Source organism: Sceloporus occidentalis, unplaced genomic scaffold (assembly GCF_023333645.1).
Source record: "Sceloporus occidentalis isolate IW3139 unplaced genomic scaffold, rSceOcc1.0.p SCAF_56, whole genome shotgun sequence".
Taxonomy (NCBI): Eukaryota; Metazoa; Chordata; class Lepidosauria; order Squamata; family Phrynosomatidae; genus Sceloporus; species Sceloporus occidentalis.
This window is the reverse complement of record NW_028317036.1, coordinates 3,053,490-3,073,213: the sequence shown is the minus strand read 5'-3', so window position 1 is coordinate 3,073,213 and position 19,724 is coordinate 3,053,490. Positions and strand designations below refer to the sequence as shown.

Below are 19,724 nucleotides of genomic sequence, written 5' to 3'. Positions count from 1 at the left end.
GAAAATGTATTATGATTTCCGCTGTTGAAACCTTGTGTACCCCCTCGAAGTGGAAATATCCTCCATTAGGTTAATAACTATAAGGGATAGTAAACCAGCTGGAACCCCCTGCACAGAAAGTGCTAAATGCAGTCCACAAAGAAGCTGCAGTTTATTCTAATTGTTTCTAATTTTTATTTCTTACAGGTAAAGAATGCATATTAGAGTGCCCACACAGTGCTACCATATGCTTTCTTTGATGGCGGGGCTGTATGGGATATAGACGTGCCCTTTTAATATGCCTGTAAAGGTAGTTCGATGTCAGGCAACACATTGACTGTTGCCCCTTGTGTCTTAATAAAATAGACTTGGCTTCTGATTTGACTTTAGAGACTCAATGAATGCTCTTATTTTGGTTTTGTAAATGGTTACTTCACATTGGTGAGAGTTTTGTCATTGGTTACACCCATGCTAATCTGCACAGCATGCGTACAACTTTGTGTCTTATCTCATCAAGTCTTTGTCGTCGTGGATTCTCCTTCGTTGGTTTCCCACCTGCTGAACCCTGTATTCCTTACATTTCTCATCTTCTTCCCACTCTTTAATACTTTTGTATTCTCACGTAGGCTTCTCTTATTTGCCCAGCTCCTCTTTTTTCTGCTCACTGGACACATCTCCTGTTCTCCTAGTTGGGGTATATGTCGACATGTATTTACCTTCCCTGCGGCTTCTACTCCTTCTAATGCAGCCCATAATGTAAATTAACCGGTTGGTGAGATCAAAGATCTCCTCTGGAACCGACCCATTGAGCAGCAGGAGACCGAGGGGCCAAGAGGGAGATCTGCCCCTTGTTTTGCAGCAAGAGGACTACCGACTCCTGGACCTTCCACCCTGGACCTAATTGGCCTAGACCAGGATATTCATTTTCCACCCTGTCTTTGTGTTTTTTATATTATGATCATTGATGTATTCTTGTTTTTCTGTTCATTCTTGCTTACTTATGGGTAATAAATGATCAGGTAGCTGACAGACTTTGTTTCACAGTTGACACTTGTCTATATAGGCCAGCATTATAAGTTAAGTTTTCCTCTTATTTTAGCCTTACCTGTTCATCAGTCCTTCATTGTCACCCTTCCCCTGGTTCTCCCCTCAATACAATCTTATATATTTAACAGACGTATATATCAATGTAATAATATACATTTAGAACTAATGAGTGATTGAGCTGTGGTTGTATTTATTTTTTTTATATTGGGTACATATGCCTGAAAGACTACTTCATTGCACAATATCTGGGTTGGAAGGGATCCAGCCTCTCTAAAGGGCTATTTATCAAGGATAGTATTATGTTACAGCAAGTGAGCCCCAGTGTTTAGAAAAACATAGCGGAGCTCTATGAAGAAACTGTGTTAATTTAATTAAAGTGGGTCACTTTCCCCAAGTCCCTGTAAGACTTTCTGTAAGAATACAGAAGTAAGAAGTATTCTGTAAGAATACAGAACATTGTTGTTTGTTAGTAATGGCTTTTAAATATGTGTATCGTATCCCCTTCTGTTTTAATTGGCCTGCGATCCACTCTCCTTTACAATAAGATGAACCGTGCAACATGCAGATCTTTAAATGTGAATAAAATCAAAAATTTTAATAGGAAGGTTTGCTGAGAGGAGCTATGCAGCAGCTCAGAATCAGTCGGGTGTGATTAATGTACATTCTACAATAAAACCATGTTTAAATCCAAAGTGCAACCAAATGGAAGTGTGTGGCCGATAGGGACCAGGTATCTAAGCCCTTATTTCTTTCTGCATGCCTATGAACTGGCACACTTTATAGATGGTAAGATTTGAATGTTATTTTAGCAGACACAAACTTGGGCAATATTCCACAGGTCTTGTTGGTATTATTCTTTAGTTTTAACCAGCAATTTTTTGGTGAAGAATTGGCTGTCCTACCCAACAGGTCCCAGCTAACAGATACAATGTGGCTAGTATAACACCTGATAATTGTAAATAACACTTAAAGTATGCATGATGGAAAGTCGAAACACCTTGAGCAGCATTATAACAGATGGAAATCTTGTGATCGATCCAGCTGGGTTTGGTACCCAAGGTGTAGACTCAGCGCTGGTAGAATGGCTTTTCTCTGTCGCCAGAAAAAAAAAAAGCTTTGCGCAACATCCAGTCGTCTGATCCGACAGCCTTGGGGCTTCCATGGCATGCATAGTATGCTAAACGAGATTGGTACTAGAACTTTGAGGTTCTCAAAATATGCAACACCTATTTCTGGTCCTACAAGGTCGGGAAAAAAATACATTGAATACAAACCACTGCAGGTAGCTTATTCTATCCATTAAGTAATGCTAGGGAAGTATGTAGGCTATTGGACTCCTTTGAGTTAAATAGATCTTTGTGTGGCCCATTAAAGTAGTATCTCTCAGATCACACAATGTTGTGTACCCGCTACACAATGTAAACTCATTGTCCTCAAGTTTTGGGCATGCCACTGAAATGCTGAAAGTCGTTGGGTTCTGCAGCAAAGTTTAAATATCCAAATCCACAGAATGCACAGAAAAATCCAAAAATGGGTAAAAAAGAAAACTAAACAAATGACTTATAATATTATTATAGCAAAATTGGTCTCTCCTTTCAAAGCAGCCTCTCCTTGTCCTTACTAAGGCCTCTTATTCGAATATAATTAAACTTGACCCCGCCTGTAACCTGTTCATGCATTTTAAACATATTGCAACATATAATTAAAATTAAATTAGGCTTCTGGGACTGCAATCCTATGTTATTACACACATTGCTGTGCTTTGTTACAGAGTATTGCAAGTGTTATTGTTTTTACCTGCTTGTACCAGATGCGATCACATACGTTCTCTTAGTGGAAGGGAGCTATTCTAACATCTGCCTTCCTGTGGTAACTAATCCTTCAATTGTTAATCATGTGTGATGAAGGAAAATGAATGAAAAATGAAAATAAAACAACCTGTTGTTTTGGATTCTGGGAGGATTTCCGGTTTTATCTTGGGGGTCCCAGATGGTGGTAGAATTTTTAGCCAATATAACTTAAAAGGGTCACAAACAATGTATATGAAAGTAGTTTTGTAAGTTCTTTCATCTGCATCAAATAAAAAATAAATAAAAATGTATTTAAGAAGAGCTGCTGCAGCCCCCCCCCGTGACCCTAGGATTCTTGCCTCTGATTGGCTGCTTGAAGCCAATGAAGCATTCCTGCTCTCAACTTCTAGGCAACCCCACCTTTTTGGCAGGTGTTAAACACAGATAAAAGCCGTTTATGCTTAAATTGAGCTATTCTGTTATGCTTCACAGATTGCAAAAGACTGTCTCTAATTAGGCTGTTGCTAAGTTACAGGAGAGCGCTATAAGCATCCCCTTTATGTAATATAGGAAATGTCCCCTTTTGTTACTGGTGCTCACTTTATGTAATGGTAAAATTTTCCAGCCAGACTGCAAACTATAAGAACATTATCTGATCTGAAAAAAGCACAAGTAAAGAGTGTATTCACAACACATGTTGTCTGTATTCCAAACACCGGCAAGTGTTTATTTCCTCACTCTTAAGTACCAACTTTGATAGCTGCTGTTATGTAACCATGTTTTCGTGTTGGAATATATGGGTTTTCACCATGGTAACCATTAAGTAGAATGGTTCTTTGCCGTAGCTGCCAGGTATCCATCTTTTGGACCCAAAAAATAGTTTGAGTAAGCACATAGAGAATAAATCGCCCTGTGCTCATATTTGAGGAGATCTTGAAAACGTGCAGTGTTGTGGGTATATAGTGACACTTGTTTTATCACCTCCACACCGCTTCATCACAAGTACCTGTAATACGTACTGTATGGTGGTGAAAATGTTGCGCCCCAGTATTGTACCATACCAGTGGCATCTGTTCCAGGACTGTCTCTCACTGTCTGCGAAAGAAGTATTTGGGATATGCTACCATATGCTGGTGCTCGGTGTCGGCAGACCGCGTAAGCACCGCTAAGTGGTGTTTCGGTGCTTGGTTAATTACCCAACGTTGGTCATGAAGGTGGTCAAGCATTGGGAGCACTTCTACATGCATCACTCTGTGTGATAACAGACAGGCTTACAACACATAGTGTTCTTTGTTTTTTATAGATGCATAGTATTGTTGTAGGCAGCAGTGTGGAGTTAATTACAATGAGAGAATTTTCTTGCCACTGATTGGCTGCTTCAGGCAGCCAATCAGTGGCAAGAAAAGTAAGAACAAGGATGAGGAGGGCAGCTGCAGCAATAGGGTAAGTGACCTATTTTATATATTTTTCTTTTTTGTTTTGAGGAATGCGTATTAAAGCACTCACAGACTACATTAAGCCCTTAACGTCCATTGCCGGGTCAGGCACGTCATGCAAAACGGTCACTTAACGACCTATGACGTGCCTGACATGTCCTGAGACTTAAACAAGCTTAGAATGTCGAGGCATTCAGCAACACCGAGATAGGCATGATGGGCCATGTCTGGCCCCTCCCCGAGGCGTCAACATCCGCCATACATTGTATGGCGATGGACGCCCGTTTTAAAAGCGTTTAGGAGGCGATCAACGATCACCTCCTAAACTTCAATTGTGTCGCTGGAATGCCTCGATCAGGAGGCATCCAGCGACACCAAATACTTACCCCAGGGCGTGCTGTGACCGCTCCGGAGAGCGGTCACAGCCGCAGCTGCACGCAGTCTTCGCCATCCGCAAGATGGCGGCGGCCCGGGAAAAAAATTAATAAAGTTGAAAAAGTTCGCTAGATGGTCTCCAGACCCTCTAGAGAACTCTGGCTCCACTTGCAGGTTGAATACAGGTAATGCATTCAACCATACAAGTCAATGGAGCCCAGCTTTCTAATCACTATGTGATTAATAAAATATTTTAAAAAAAAAAAGGAAAAAAAGAAAAAGCTTAAAAAAAAACACGGTAACATTTAAAAATTATTATGCTTTAGAGGAACTATCCAGTTCCAGCAAAATGTAAAAAAAAAAAAAAGTCCAAAAAGAGTAAAATAAATAAAATAAAAAAATAAAGTTTATTAAAATTAGCGCTGTATCTTCCCAAAAATCCTGACGTGGAAAAATGTAAATAAAAGCATTTTAAATACCCAAGGGGTATCTAATTTAAAAAAATGAATGGTTTGATGGGGTAAATTGGAGTGGCCGGGCTCAAAGATAGGGCATAGGCACAGACTGACCGAAATGGGGGGGGAAAAAGCGCACTTCCAAAATGTGGCATTTTAACCCCAAACACCAGACAAACCCATACATGTGTGGGGTATGACTGAACTCGGGAGATGTTCCTGAACACATATTAGGGTGTTGTTTGATAGTGACATATACCTGGAGCTATACATTTATACCCAAAGTACAATTTGTGTGATAAAAAATACAAAACAAATACTACCACAAAGTGTGGCAAAGGCTGGTGGTAGAATCTGATGCATGGAAAGGGTTAAATACTACCATTTTAAGTTCCTTGGGGTGTCTAGTTTTCAAAAATATATGGTTTTATGAGGTAAATTGTAGTGGCCAGGCTCAAAGATAGGGCATAGGCACAGACTGACCAAAATAATGGAAAAAAGCGCACTTCCCAAATGTGGCCTTTTAATCCCAAACAGCAGTCAAACCCATGCATGGGTGGTATCACTGTACTCGAGAGATGTTGTTGAACACATATTAGGGTGTTGTTTGATAGTGACGTATACCTGGAGCTATAAATGTATACCCAAAGTACAATTTGTGTAAAAAAAAAAAAAAAAAAAAAAAAATTACAAAAAAAATACTAACACAAAGTGTGGCAAAGGCTGGTGGTAGAATCTCATGCATAGAAAGGGTTAAAATACTAGCATTTGAAATACCTTGGGGTGTCTAGTTTTCAAAAATATATGGTTTGATGGGGTAAATTGAATTAGCCGGCTTCAAAGATGGTCCTATTAGGACATGGGGGCAAAATGACCAGATGTAAAAGTTCCAAGTTAAAAAATGTGCACTTCCTAAATGTGGCGTTTTACCTCCCAAACAACCCGACAAACCTATGCATGGGGCGTATGACTGTACTCGGGAGATGTTGCTGAACACATATTGGGGTGTTGTTTGAAAGTGATGTATACCAGGAGCTGTAAATCCATACCTGAAGAGCAATTTTAGCGATTAAAAAACACAAAATAAATGACTACCACAAAGTTTGACAAAGACTGGTGGTAGAATTAGTGCATGGAAAGAGTTAAAATTCTAGCATTTGAAATACCTTGGGGTGTCTAGTTTTCAAAAATATATGATTTGATGGGGTAAATTGCATTGGCCGGCTTCAAAGATACCTGAAATGGCACATGGGGAGAAGAATTACCAGATTTGGAAAAAATGGTTTTGAAATAGTACAAGTAACGTTTTGCTAACGTGCAGAAAAAAGCAAAAAAACATTGGGTATTTCTAAACTCAGGACAAATAGTAGAATATATTTAGTAGATTTTTTCATTAGCTTTTTTGGACGAGTAAAAGATTTTTGGGGTAAAAGTCAGAAAATGTGGTTTGTTTTTTTTACATTTTTCATCATATTTTATTTTTTTTATGGGAAATTAGATAATATGATTAAAACAATGGTATCTGAAGAAAGCCCTTCTTGTCCTGAAAAAAACAACATATAATTTGTGTGGGTTCACTAAATGAGTGAAGAGAAAATTACATCTAAACACGAACACCGCAAAAGTGTTAAAAAAAGACTCGGTCCCAATGGTACAAAAGGTAAAACACAGCCTGGTCCTTAAGGGGTTAATAGGCATTCTTCTTTAATAGGAGCGTCAGGACATTAAACTCTTATTTACGATGTCTGTTAGAGGCATTTCTGCTTTATTTCCACACGTGACCTAGAATTTCAGCACATTTCTCAAATAGGGCAGTCAGCCAATAGTTTTTGGTATTTTATTTTTTATTTTATTTGCCATGTTTATAAACAGAAATTTTGCAATCTACGGTTTACTCAGAATCCTTTCCCCATTACTCAGGTATCAGCGACAATATATTTGTGGCTATCCTGCTAAAAATACTCAAAATATATTTTTAGAAAATGTAATGTTCCAACCCTGTTTCCTGTAAGAGCTCTCCTTATCGCGTGAGTTTTATCACATCTATTTAGAGGGGGGAGTATAGTATCCTGACTGCTGGGGTCAGTGAGGAAAACATATTCTTATTGCAATCAATACAATAGTAGTTACTAGTTCATTGATTAGATAAAGGCATGCCCTTCACAGCTGTCCACCGTACAGTACTTGGTGACTTCATAACCTCTGGAACAGAAAAGTACGAAATGGGGAAAGGGGAAAACTTTCGCTTTGGGCCACTTCCACAATATTTTTTTGTGCGATTCCACATACATCGCCAGGCTGTCTGAAGTAAAATGAACTTAATGGTAGCATGTACACCCTAACCAGATCTTTTTTTGTTGGTTTCTTTTCTATAGATGTGCAGTGTGTTGACATACATCTTTTGGGGCTACATTGTTAGTCTGCCATTCTGTTACACCCGTGGCACATGATTTAATGATGTCAGGAAAACAGAACATAATTGGAATATTCCAATAAATTTTCCCTTTTACCTTTATGATTAAACAAGAGCAATTTGGGGGAAGGTGATAAAAGCCTCTTACAGCAGCCCATGGCCAGGAAAGCTTTTATTCATTCAAGGTCCGGACCTGAAAAGTTCAAAACTGAAACATGTCTTATTATTATTATGAGATATATATATATATATATATATATATATATATATATATATATATATATATATATATATATATTATAATGGAGATATATATAATAGATATATATATATGAGAGATATAGATTTAAAAAGCATATATATACACTTATGGAAAGGGATCATGTATGTAAAACATGTATCATGTTTTAATACACAACAAATAATCCCTCATTCTAATATATATATATATACCGTATTGGCTTGGATATAGGCCGCACCCTAAAAGTTTGGTGCTTTTTTAAAGAAATTTTTTTTTTAATAGACATGCTGCCACTCTGTCTACCCCCCCCCGAGATACGCTGCTGTCGTCCCCCCCCCCCCCCCGAGATATGCTGCCACTATCCTCCCCCTCCTCCTCCCCCCCCGAGATATGCTGCCACTCTGCCCCCCCCCCCGACTTACCAGAGCAGACTCCCGGGTGTCTTGCTGGGCCGGCGGGGGACATCTACGCAACACGCGTATACAACTTCCGGTGCCGGGACTCAGCGGATGTGCCGGCACCGGAAGTTGTATAAGTGTATTGCGTAGGTGTCCCCCGCCGGCCCAGCAAGACACCCGGGGCTTAAAGTGGGGGAAAAAAGTGCAGCCTATATTCGAGCCAATACGGTGTGTGTGTGTGTGTGTGTGTATATATATATGTGTATATATATATAAACAAGGTAACGGGCACAGCCTGGATAAAAGCAAACTCTAGCAGCCTAATGCTAGAGCCGGTCATGGGATGCCATTGTTGGAAGTGTACATAACCATTCTGAATGCACCTGTTGACAGGGAAAATAAACAACTCCCATTGTACAGCAGGCTTTTTATCAGATTCTCTTTCCAGCAAGTACATCACATGCTTGCTTCCAGCGGTTCCAGAACAAACAGTATTAAAACCACTCTGTTCACACCTTTTATTTTTTTGTGACGACTGTTTAAGAAACAAATAGTCTGACAGCTGATTCAAATCTGATTAATTTTTTTTAAGTCCCCAAAAGTTATTAAAACTTTTTATTTAGAACCACTCTTACTTTCAGCCCATGTACAATTTAACTTACATCTTCCATTTATATGAGAGTTTCAGACCTTTGCATGAGCTAAACACTCAAAAATTCTAGAATTTCTGAAGGAACTCCCGGAACCAACATGGCCCCCATTCCAAAGCATTTCTACTTCATTACATTTGAGCATCTATCTGAAACCTATTGAGGTTTTACAGTAGAACTGGTTTTCTGATTAACAAAGCCGTTGATTTGGCTCACAAAACCCTACAAAAGGTTATTCCTTCTCTGTCTCAGTGACAGGTGTTCTAGAACCAGCATCTCAGAAATCATAGGACCTATTTCAACTTCATCGGTGTAGTTGGCCAATGGTCACGCTATCGATTTGCCTAGTAGCAGCCATGTCATATTTTGGGTGACATTCCCTGCTCAAGCTGCTTAAAATATAAAATAGAGTGCTGTATGCTGAAAGCATGTTTGAGACAATTTGCCCAAGAGGGGGTCTAAACAAACTGGTCCACTTTGCCTAAATACTCAATCAGAAGCGCTTGCTTTAGAAGTAGCATCATGGGGTTCCTTGGGAAACTGCAGTAAAATAAACTGATGTCAGTTGATCATGTTGACTAACATTTTGTTGTGTTCTTGTTTTAGTGATCAGCAGGTGTTATATTTCATTTTCTAATGCATTCTAATTTACCGTCTTGTCCGTCCCCCCCATTCCTCTTTCTCTCAGTGTGGGTCTGATGCTGTTTGTAGGAGATTAATTTTTTTAATTTTTTTTTGGAATGTATGTTTCTCAGATTTCCAAAGCAACAAAACTCAATATGGTGTCTGCTTAAAGTACCGTAAATGTGTTTATAACATATTTATACGCAGTATACTGTATATGTATTGAAAAATGTATTAAAAAGTGGATCATCATGCCACTTCAGAAAATAAAATGCTCCCTTTGGCCATTTGAAATGTTAGGAGGTATTTTCTGATTTTTGTATTTTATTTATATACAGCATTTAATTTAATTTTATGTTTATTTTATCCAGGCGACGCCTTATCTCCCAGAGATCATCGTTGGAAACACTTGAAGATATTGAAGAAAATGCTCCTTTGCGGAGGTAAAATCCCTGTTGTCTGGGGTTTTTGTTTTGGTTTGTTTTTTTTCCCCCCGGGTTTTATTTTTTGTTTTTGTTGAATGGGTTACAATAACATCTGGTTACCAGCAAGTCTCTGATGTTCAACTCTCAATACCAGTGTGCTGCTACTTCAAGCCTTGGTGTCACTAAATATTGAGGGAGCTCGTTTTTGTTCTGTAGCCACGTAAAATGCAATTCATGTTTGTGTTTGACACCTTCGCATAGCCGTTCCGACGGAGAGAGATTGACAAGAAATACTAGAAAGAACTGAGAAACTTTGAATGATTACCTTTTTATTCCAAACTGCTCCATCCAACAGAGCTCCTGAGGGTAGATTAAATTCCTACTCTGTGTGCATGCAGCGCAAGCACATTCTCACACAATGTTTACTTTCAATTGTGATCACAATTATTTTCTTGCCTCTTCTGTGACTGGTAGATTAAATGGAAGGAAACTGTATGTAGTCCTGTAAGAAAATGTTACGGTAGGAAAAAAAATAGATCTCCCCCCTGTATTTGTTCGTTGCGTTCCTGCCGTCTGTGAAATGCGGGTAGACTGGAGTCATTTGTCTGGTCTTTCCTTCCTGTCTTTGTGTTGGCATGCCACTAGCGGCTTCAGCCTTGGCTCTAATATCCTTATTTTTCAGATGTCGGACTCTGTCCGGTTCCCCCAGACCAAAGAGTTTTAAGAAGGTGCATTTTATTAAGAGTATGAGACAACATGACACCAGAAGTGGCAGGTAACCTACAGTGCACACACTTCCTAAGATTTCTTACATGTTAACAATGCTATAATATATTATATTCTATAATGCTATAATACCCAGCTAACCATGCATTGCTTTACTGATGGAATTAATCATGTGGTGACACCTGTGTATGGAGTGTTTATTTATTTATATATATATATATATATATATATATATATATATATATATATATATATATATATATATATATATATATATATATATATATATAATTCTGTGGTGTGCATCTTGTTTTTAATCCTATACATAATCTTCACTCGTCAATCTTAATTATTGTTCATTTTACAGAATAGTCTTGATAAGTGGAAGAAGATCATTCTGTAGCATATTTTCAGTGCTACCCTACAAAGACTGTGCAAATATTGGGTATGTACAAACTTTCATGCAATGCTCTGTCTGTAGATTTCCTTAAATTTATCTGGTTTATTCCACCATAGCATTTCTTCTTAACCCTGTAAACGGAAGAACGGTTCTCCATAAAAAGCACGAGCTGATTTACCTGCAGCGTAGGGAGAGTTCCTGTTTGTATGGAAACTTGTAAGGACCAAATCGGCAATTAGCCAGCTCTGGTCAGATTTGCAGTCATCCAGTCTTGGTTAATTATCTTTATATCCATACTAATAAATGATTACAGGAAAGTGGTTAGTAGTATTTTTTCTCCACCCTATTCCACCGCCATGAATTTTTAACCATAAAAAGTGATGCACCAAATAACCCCCCACTTCCTTGTGACAATTTAATGACTAAAAGTAGGCATAGGATTAAGGGGGTTCCTTCTGCTCTTATACCTTTACATCTAGGAAGATGTCTGTGTCTTTGGGGTATTGTTTCTCACTTGGCCGTATCTACACCATGTGGCACCAGGCTGTAGTAAAGAGAAAGCACTGGTGCCACCATTGTGGACCTGTTGACAAAATTGAATCTTAGTACTTTTCTAAGGCCAATATCAGAGTAAATATGAAAGACAAAGGGAGCTGCTTTTATGCTGTTATTTCCATGGTATTGTGGGAGAAAGTAGGTGTAATTCAGTGAGAGAGAATTTGGGGGACAAAAAAGCATTTCACAGCGCAGGCTAGGTGTGTGTGTATATATTTGTGTGTGTGCGTGTCTGTTATATTAATATACTTGTCTAAATAATAAGTGTCAAGAGGGTGATAAGAGCAGAGAGCTTGTGCACATGAAATAGGAAAAATTTATATTAACCAAGCCTTGTAAATCAGGAAATCTGATTCTGTGAATCGCTGGAAACATATTTTGTTCTTTGATTTATCTTGTTTAGAGACACATACCAAGGCCTTTATCTTTCACGTTTCATTTCTTGTTAAAAATGTTCAAATATTTAATAAGCTTTTTAAGATAATAATTCGCTTGCTGGCGAATAAAAGGAACAATGTAATACCCCGACACTCTCACTAAAGAAGAATGCATACTAAAGTACGCTGTGAGTACTTTAATATGCATACTTCAAAACAAAAAACAATTACCTAAGCTAGAAACTGCAGCCCTGCTGCTGCAGTTGCCCTCCTCTTTCGAGGTGAAACAAGTAAATGCATATTGGGATATTCTGCAGAATTTGCAAAAGGAACATGTAAAATGTAAAAGGGCCACACAGCATTAAAGTATAAATGGTGGCTGGAATGTCCCTTTAACAGTAAATGCCAGGAAAACCAGTTGTATTTCATGCTTCGTCTGTCACATTGTTTCAAAGACAGCACATGTAGAGAGTATGTTGGGTGTGAAACTTGTGTTAAGATATGTGATCATGTAGGGGAATATATTTATTATACTAGAGGTTCTGCATTGGATCTTAACATTGAGTTGTTATTAGAGAAATATTTATCATATCCCACCAACTCAAAGCATAGTAAATTCATTCTCAAAGGTAACTCATTGCCGTGTGTTGTTGGGGGTCAGGTGTCTTTTTATGCCTTCTGCTGCTGATGTAGGAGTTATTTGGTCTAAGAGTGAAGGAAAGTAGGTCCACCATCTGGTTCGCGTTGTATGCTAACGTTAGCCCCCTCGTCACTAGCCCAACATGCTAAACATTGTCATCCTTAATTTAGAGTAATGACATTTCTATTTTTAAGACTCTCACACTTTTTTGTCTATAAAATGTCAACAATCATAACTCTTTAGCTCATTTGCAGAGCTAAACAGACATGACTGCTTTGAGACTCGTCTTTTGTAGTGTTTAACTTGGCACAAAGCATTGTATTGTTTGGCTTATTAATGATCCATTAGATAAATTCCTCCATGTTATAGAAGTAATGACTTTATATGTGATTATTTATGGAGCTGAATATATAAACTGCTGTACTCCAGGTTCCTTAGACTTGGGGGGGGGGGGGATTAAAATAGCGAAGTAAAGGAATGTTGTTTGGAGGAGTAGCCGTTCTTCAGTTCTTCAGTAATTCACATGACTAGGCAGACATCCCACTGGCCTGAAGACAGGATTAATCACGTGAAGCCAACATCAGTCGGCTTAGCTGCCCGGGTTATCCTGGTGCAGTGTCTGGACATTTCTAATACCTGGCTTTAGAGTTCTAAGCAGTTTTCCCCCCAGCTAATTATCATTAATAATGACATTTAAAATGGTAGTAGATCCCTGTCCATAAGAGGTTACATTCAGCTGGCTTTAATCCATTATTGCCAAAAATGGACAGTGCTCGTCCTTGGAACAGGTAGATCCTTTTGTGGCTCCATGTTAGCCAAGTGGACTTGTGATTTACAAGTTCCACTATTTAAAGGAGACTTGCCTGTGTTTTTTGTTCCAGTAATTTGTGTTTATTCAGTAAATCAGGAGATTGCAGGAGATTTGCAGTTTCAATTCACTGGAATTAGCATGTAATGTGTTGGGTCAACCTCATCTCTTGCAAGAAGGACTGGGGTGGCCCTGTATAATGCATAGTTCAATGAGTGAAGAGACTTTGAAGAAATCTTAGTAATTTAGCTTGCAGGAGGAGCTCAGTAGGGTTGCCTGTTTACAATACATTGAACTTGGCATGCTGAACGAACCCCTTTGCGATAGAAGCACTAAGGTTTTATACTTAAAAGAACAAAAAATGTTGAAAATATAAAAAAAAAAACTGTTCCAGGGTAGTCACTTTCTATATTCCTGCCTTGTTACCCCTGGGAGTCTTCACAGCCTCTAAGAAGAATTTTGAAAAAGGGTTACAAATTTAAAAATAGCCATAAAAATCGATAATCTATATTACTTTTGATTGCTCCAAAATTATCCTCCTCCAAACTTTTTTGCTTATATTTTGCAAGTGAATAAAGTAGTCATGTCACGCCACGTGGCAACCCACTTTTTACTAACATATGAAATACACGTTTATTCATGTATAATGCTTTTTTTTTTATTATTGGAAACGTGTTTGGATTTATGAGGAGTAACACTGAGCCTGTTTTCATTGGTTGTGTACGATAAATAGGGATCTGAAACTCGAAGGGACAAGGCAGCGCCATTCCTCGGGTGGAATCGGAACACGAGAAATGATCCTTGGCCTGGAAGGAGTGGAACTCGGTGCTGATGGGAAGGTGAGAGCGTAGGCAATTACTTTATACACCAGGGCTATCATATTGTCAAGAAGTGGTGTGAGTTGGAGTACAGCAAGCGGCTTAACGTATAAATGTGTGGAATAATTGGCATTTGGTGACTAAAACTGGCTAGATTGTATGTCCGCGAAACCTAGGGGAGCTTATTCACTAAAGTTAACATTATACAAAAATCGGGTTAAGTGAAAGTGTTTGTATTGCACAAATTCTGATCTATGCAGTCTCTACAGATGACAGGTTCTTTGCTTCATCTTTGGAAATGGAAACTTATTGGCTTGTTTTACCAAATGGCATGTATCAGCTGTGTACAGTAGTCATTTGACAATCCAGTCCAATCCCCATTGTGGCTCTGAGATGCTGTTTCTGGCTACATTGCATGGAGGTGAATGGATGTCTTTAAGTGACTGACTATGGCTGTTCTTAAACACCACCAAAGCTATTAATATATGTTACGTGATGGTTTTGTAAGTTTGTTAAAGATTCCACAAAAGTTTTCACCTCAGTTCTTCACTGTTTTATTAGTGAGTTGACGGACCCCGTAGGATTAACAAAATGGCATAAAAGGCAAAAATGTGTGTAATAAACACCGGTACAGTGTCTTCAGATAAGGTTCAGGAAGCGGATTATGTAATAATAACTGTAGGATTCTTTCCCTGGCTTTCTGAGTGTAACTGCTTCTAGGAAAATATTTCACCGATGATGCAAGAATAAAACGGTAACTGTGTGTAACTATTTAACCCCTTAAAGAGCTTTTTTTTTAAAATATACATTCTTGCATCTGTCTGTACATATTTGTGTTCTTGCTCCTCCAGACTGTTTCCTATACCCAGTTTTTGTACTCCACCAACTCCTTGGGAGCTCGCAGAAACACAATAGATTCAACCTGCTCCTTTGCCCAGGGGCGAAACACAAGTTACCGCAACCTCACGCTGGGCAGAGCCAACAGTATCCAGGGGAGCATTGATACAGGTGACGGTCATTTTGATCACTGTTTATGAATGGCTTCAGAGCTCATCTTCTGAATTGTACCCTAGCATTCAGTAAGCCGACATCCCGCGTTTTTTACTTAATCGCTGGCAATGACATACATCAAAGTAGCTCAAATTCCCATTGTACAGCACTGCAGATTATGAATTTGTTAATAGATTATTTTTTTTTGTGTGTGCATTTTCAGCACCGTGTCAGAATGCAAGGTTATTTTTCCACGACACGACTTTTTAATTTATAGATCTAGTCTGTATGTATTTTTGTAAAACAATCATGGTTTGGACCTCTGAGTACAAGATCAGATCATGAGCTGGGCAGTGATGAGGATCGTTTTCCATAATATTCCGAAAGTAATCAAGTCATTTCATGTCTTTGTTTATGATGTAGGTAGCGACATAGGAGATTTCATTGAATATGATCCAAACCTTCTGGATGACCCTCAGTGGCCATGCGGCAAGCACAAAAGGGTGTTAATATTCCCTTCCTATATGGTAAGTAAGTTTTCAGCTACGGGGCTATATTTTTACACTTAGACTTAAGATGAGTGTTTATCGAACAAGTGCACAAAGCCCTCTAATTACATCTGGATACTTATCAATATTTATTTAGGCAAAATGGAGTTTGATGTGTGTTTAAGTAAAAAAAAAATGCTCTATATATGTTGTGGCTATTAGAAAATATTTTATATTGCATAATTCACAAACATGTAATCTGTGGTTTTGCAGCCTTTTTATTTATTATTTTTCTTCAGTTTTTAATGTTTTCAATAGAACAAACTTGTAACTTTCTGTATTCCATCAACTCCACTTTTTTGTGTTATAACAATGTTGTACCACGGAGGCAGACTATTTCCCCAGAGCCGTAACAAAGTAATTTAGTGGGCTTTGTCTTGGGGTAAAAAGTATTCTTAATGAAACATAATTCTCAGAAATATGAGGTCACTTAAATGGTACGTCACTACAGTTCACTCTGTACAACCGCTTTATTGGTTCCTTTGTTAGCTGTGGTGTAAAGTCATCTTGTAGTTTGTGTTTTTAAGCATACTTTTGACACCAATTTGTACATACCATTGTTTTCACACCTTTCCAAATTACTAAAGTGCGTCGGGGTGATTTAGCCGTCCGTTAATTACCTGTGCGGAGCACAAAATAACAGAAAACACAAGTTTGAGGACTTGGCAGAATCACCACTCAGTGGGCAACCAATTCTAGGTCAACAAATTGACAATTATAGTCCACTGATTAATGTTAAGTTCTCTGTCTTTTGTTTTCTCAACAACCTATTTTACCTAGGGTTTCCTTTTGAAGATAAAGCCCCAGTCATTCTTCGGTTGTCTACACGCATCATACCATTTGTCTGTGTTTAATCCCACAGATCACGTTGATGAACACATACTCTGTGTACAAATATAGTACTTCTACAAGAAGATGGGGTTACGACATCACACAAATTCATTCATCAAAACAGCTTCTCTTGACCCGTTTTAGCAATTATCAGCATAATTACCTTTTGTAAAAATTACAGAATGCGAATGAGATACAAACGTGATCTCTGTATGGGAAAGCAATACAGGAAGCAGAGCAAGTCTCTTGAAAAATTATAACCTTATTTCTGTATTTCACCGCAAAGTCTGCTCCTGATGCGGCCTAGTTTGTTGAGGTTACTACTGTACCCAGCTGAGTATATGAACTGTCAGGTCAAAAAATCACTGAAATAAAATTTAAAATTCCTTCTTTGGCCAACACTACGAGGCACCATTGTATATTAAGAGGCCTGTCGTTCCCCTGAAGATGCATGGCCTATGTTACACATGTTGTAGTTAATTTCTGGTGTTTCAGCATCCTAATGAAAATAACAGTTTGCTTGGCCTCAAGATCCAACCTAAATCCTAAGGGAAGCAACAATTGTGTTGGTATTTATGGCATTACTATTGCATGTCATATGTCACCCTCTACCATGCAATATTTCACATGCACCATTACATATGCAATAGACATAGAGTATGTTTAATACATCTATAAAGAGGACACAAAAAAGAACTAGGGTACCACACGCACACACAGTCCACAGTTCTTAAAAATGATGTGCAGTTACAAACAGCAGCCAATTTTACAAAACAAAATAAAGAAAAATCTACAAACTAAAACTTGTTGGAATACTAAGCACTAACTTTACATACCTTTTAACTAATTCAGGGTAGTTAGCATAGGTTTAACCAACTTGTTTCAAGCACTGCTTAGTTGTCCTGCTCCTAGAAAGTCAATTCTGGCCCATAGTCTCTGCACCCGGATTAACAGGTTGTTGAACTAATTGGGAACAGGTGAGGGGGTAGAGATTATAGGGGTTTCTGGGTCCTCGATAACTTCTCTCTATTACTCTCTATATACCGTATTTGCTTGATTGTAAGACAAGGTTTTTTCAGAGCAAATGCTCTGAAATATAGCCCTCATCTTATATTCAAGGTTGTTTTATAATCAGACCTCAAATAGAGGTCTGACTACAAGACTAAGATCCAGATCCCCCGCAGCGCTGCAGGGGACCTGGATCCTCCTCACTGGCAGCCGGTGAACATCTGTGTGATGCGCGCAGACAACCTCCGCTGCTGACGCCACTTCCGCTGGGGCCTCTATGACAGAGCACCGGCGTGACATGGCCTTCTGGTGCTCAGGCATAGAAGCCCCTGTGGAACTAACGAGCAGCAGCGGAGGATGTCTGTGTGCATCTCACAGACGTCCACCGGCTGCCCCCACTAGACACCGGGGAATCTGAAGCACAGGAGACAAGTTTAGGGATGCACTGGTAAGTTGGGGGGTAAGATTGGCATATAGGGCGGTAAAAGGGATTTCTGGAGGCAGAGTGGCATATAGGGGGTTAAAAGGCATATCAGGGAGGCAGAGTGGCATATAAGGGGGTATAAGGCATATCTGGGGGGGGGCAGATGTCCATAACTGGGTGCAGGTTGGCAAATAAAAGGAAATAAAAACAAAAAAAAAATTCTCAATCATAATTTTTGTTAAATATGAACAAATAATGTGAATTAATATTTACTAGTTAAACTTTTTCATATAGAGTAGTCTTATAGTCGGGCTTTTTCTTTTTTCCTAAATTAATATTCAAATTCTGGGGGTCGTCTTATCAGGGTGGTCTTATAATCGAGCAAATATGGTATAATCTTCCTTGAGGAAACGTTAAGCCACTATTCCTTCCTATCTAGTAAGCTTCTGTGGCATGGATGGAGTGTTGCTAGGTTTTGTGCCACAAGGAAAAATGTTATGGGGAACCCATGAAGATCCTCGGTATCACAGGAGACGGCCACTAGGTTTCTGCAAGCAAATGCTGCCTAGATTGCGGGAAAACGTTTGCTTCGCTAACGCCTGAAGAAATAAGCATAAAACAAGAGTTTGGTGGTGCATTTTAAAAGTAAAACAAGAATACTAAAGTGCAGAAGTACACCAGCTAATGGAAATAGCACTTGGCAATCCCAAAGGATGGCATGAAACAAACAAGCATACCACGTGCATGTTTTATGTCATGCACAAACATGTTGGCCACGCGTGTCCTTTGTTCGGTCAAAAAACAAAAACAGGACTTGTTCTCATTTTTCTTAATACAGATAAAGGCCTTACGTGGCTAAAACATTGTAATAGGAACTATTCCCTAGCAGAGTGCAATGTTTTTTGTTTTTTTTTGCTTTATGAAAAGAAAATCAACTGCGAAAGTCACATCTCTCATGGGATCTCGCTTTCCTAGCTCCTGTTTTCTGGCTCCTGAAGCTGGTTTTTTAGGGTCAACTGGTCCCAAAGGGCACAAATGGATTTCTGGACAAATCAAAAAATAATAAACACAAATATATGAAATTGTGACCTTCTTGCAAGGTTTGTTCCTTAGCGATTGTGTGACGGGGCAAAACATATACACAAGTGTATCAAAATAAATATATGAAATGAGCACAGTGTAACAGTCCTGGAACCAGAAAGGTGGTGAGTGGTCAGACCTGTTCATAAAACAAAATGTATCTTGGGATGAGAGACACAGTTTTTGTGATGGAAAGACAGGAGCAGACATTTTGGGAAACAATCTTTCTGTAGAAGAGAATTTACCCTTAGAGTGTGCCTATGCTGAGGAGCACGAGGATCTTGGGAGAGGTGCGTCTTCTGTCAAGGCCTATGGAGTTTCCACAGAAACAACCCAGATAAACTCCATCCCCATAGATAGCACTTGAGTATTTTTCATTGATTGTGTTATAGTTATTGTGTTAGTGTGTTGACTATTGAAACTGTTAAGACTGTTACAGTGGGCTCATTTAATAATATATTGATTTGTGTATATGTCATGTTCCGTCACACATTCATTAAAGAACAAACCTTGTAAGAGGATGATAATGGTTGAGATATTGTTTTATTCATATGAAGATGCTAAGGAAGGATGCAAAGTAATATGCACAAAGGAGGAAAGCTAAAAATTGATTTACTCTTTCCCCAAGTAACTAAATGCTAAACTAATTAAGCAATGGATAATGGAACCAGATAATTGCTGATTAT

General features: G+C 38.7%; 1 protein-coding gene across 1 annotated transcript in view; it reads left to right on the top strand.

The window, feature by feature from the left end:
• The window catches only part of LOC149287827 (CDK5 and ABL1 enzyme substrate 1-like), a 33,160-nt gene that overhangs the window by 11,476 nt on the left and 1,960 nt on the right, over positions 1-19,724 (top strand). Inside the window, exons 2-7 of the mRNA XM_089492456.1 lie at positions 9,780-9,851; positions 10,516-10,608; positions 10,927-11,004; positions 14,073-14,178; positions 15,009-15,165; positions 15,571-15,674. Coding sequence (XP_089348582.1) covers positions 9,780-9,851; positions 10,516-10,608; positions 10,927-11,004; positions 14,073-14,178; positions 15,009-15,165; positions 15,571-15,674 — 610 coding nt within the window. The remainder of the gene's footprint in view (positions 1-9,779; positions 9,852-10,515; positions 10,609-10,926; positions 11,005-14,072; positions 14,179-15,008; positions 15,166-15,570; positions 15,675-19,724) is intronic.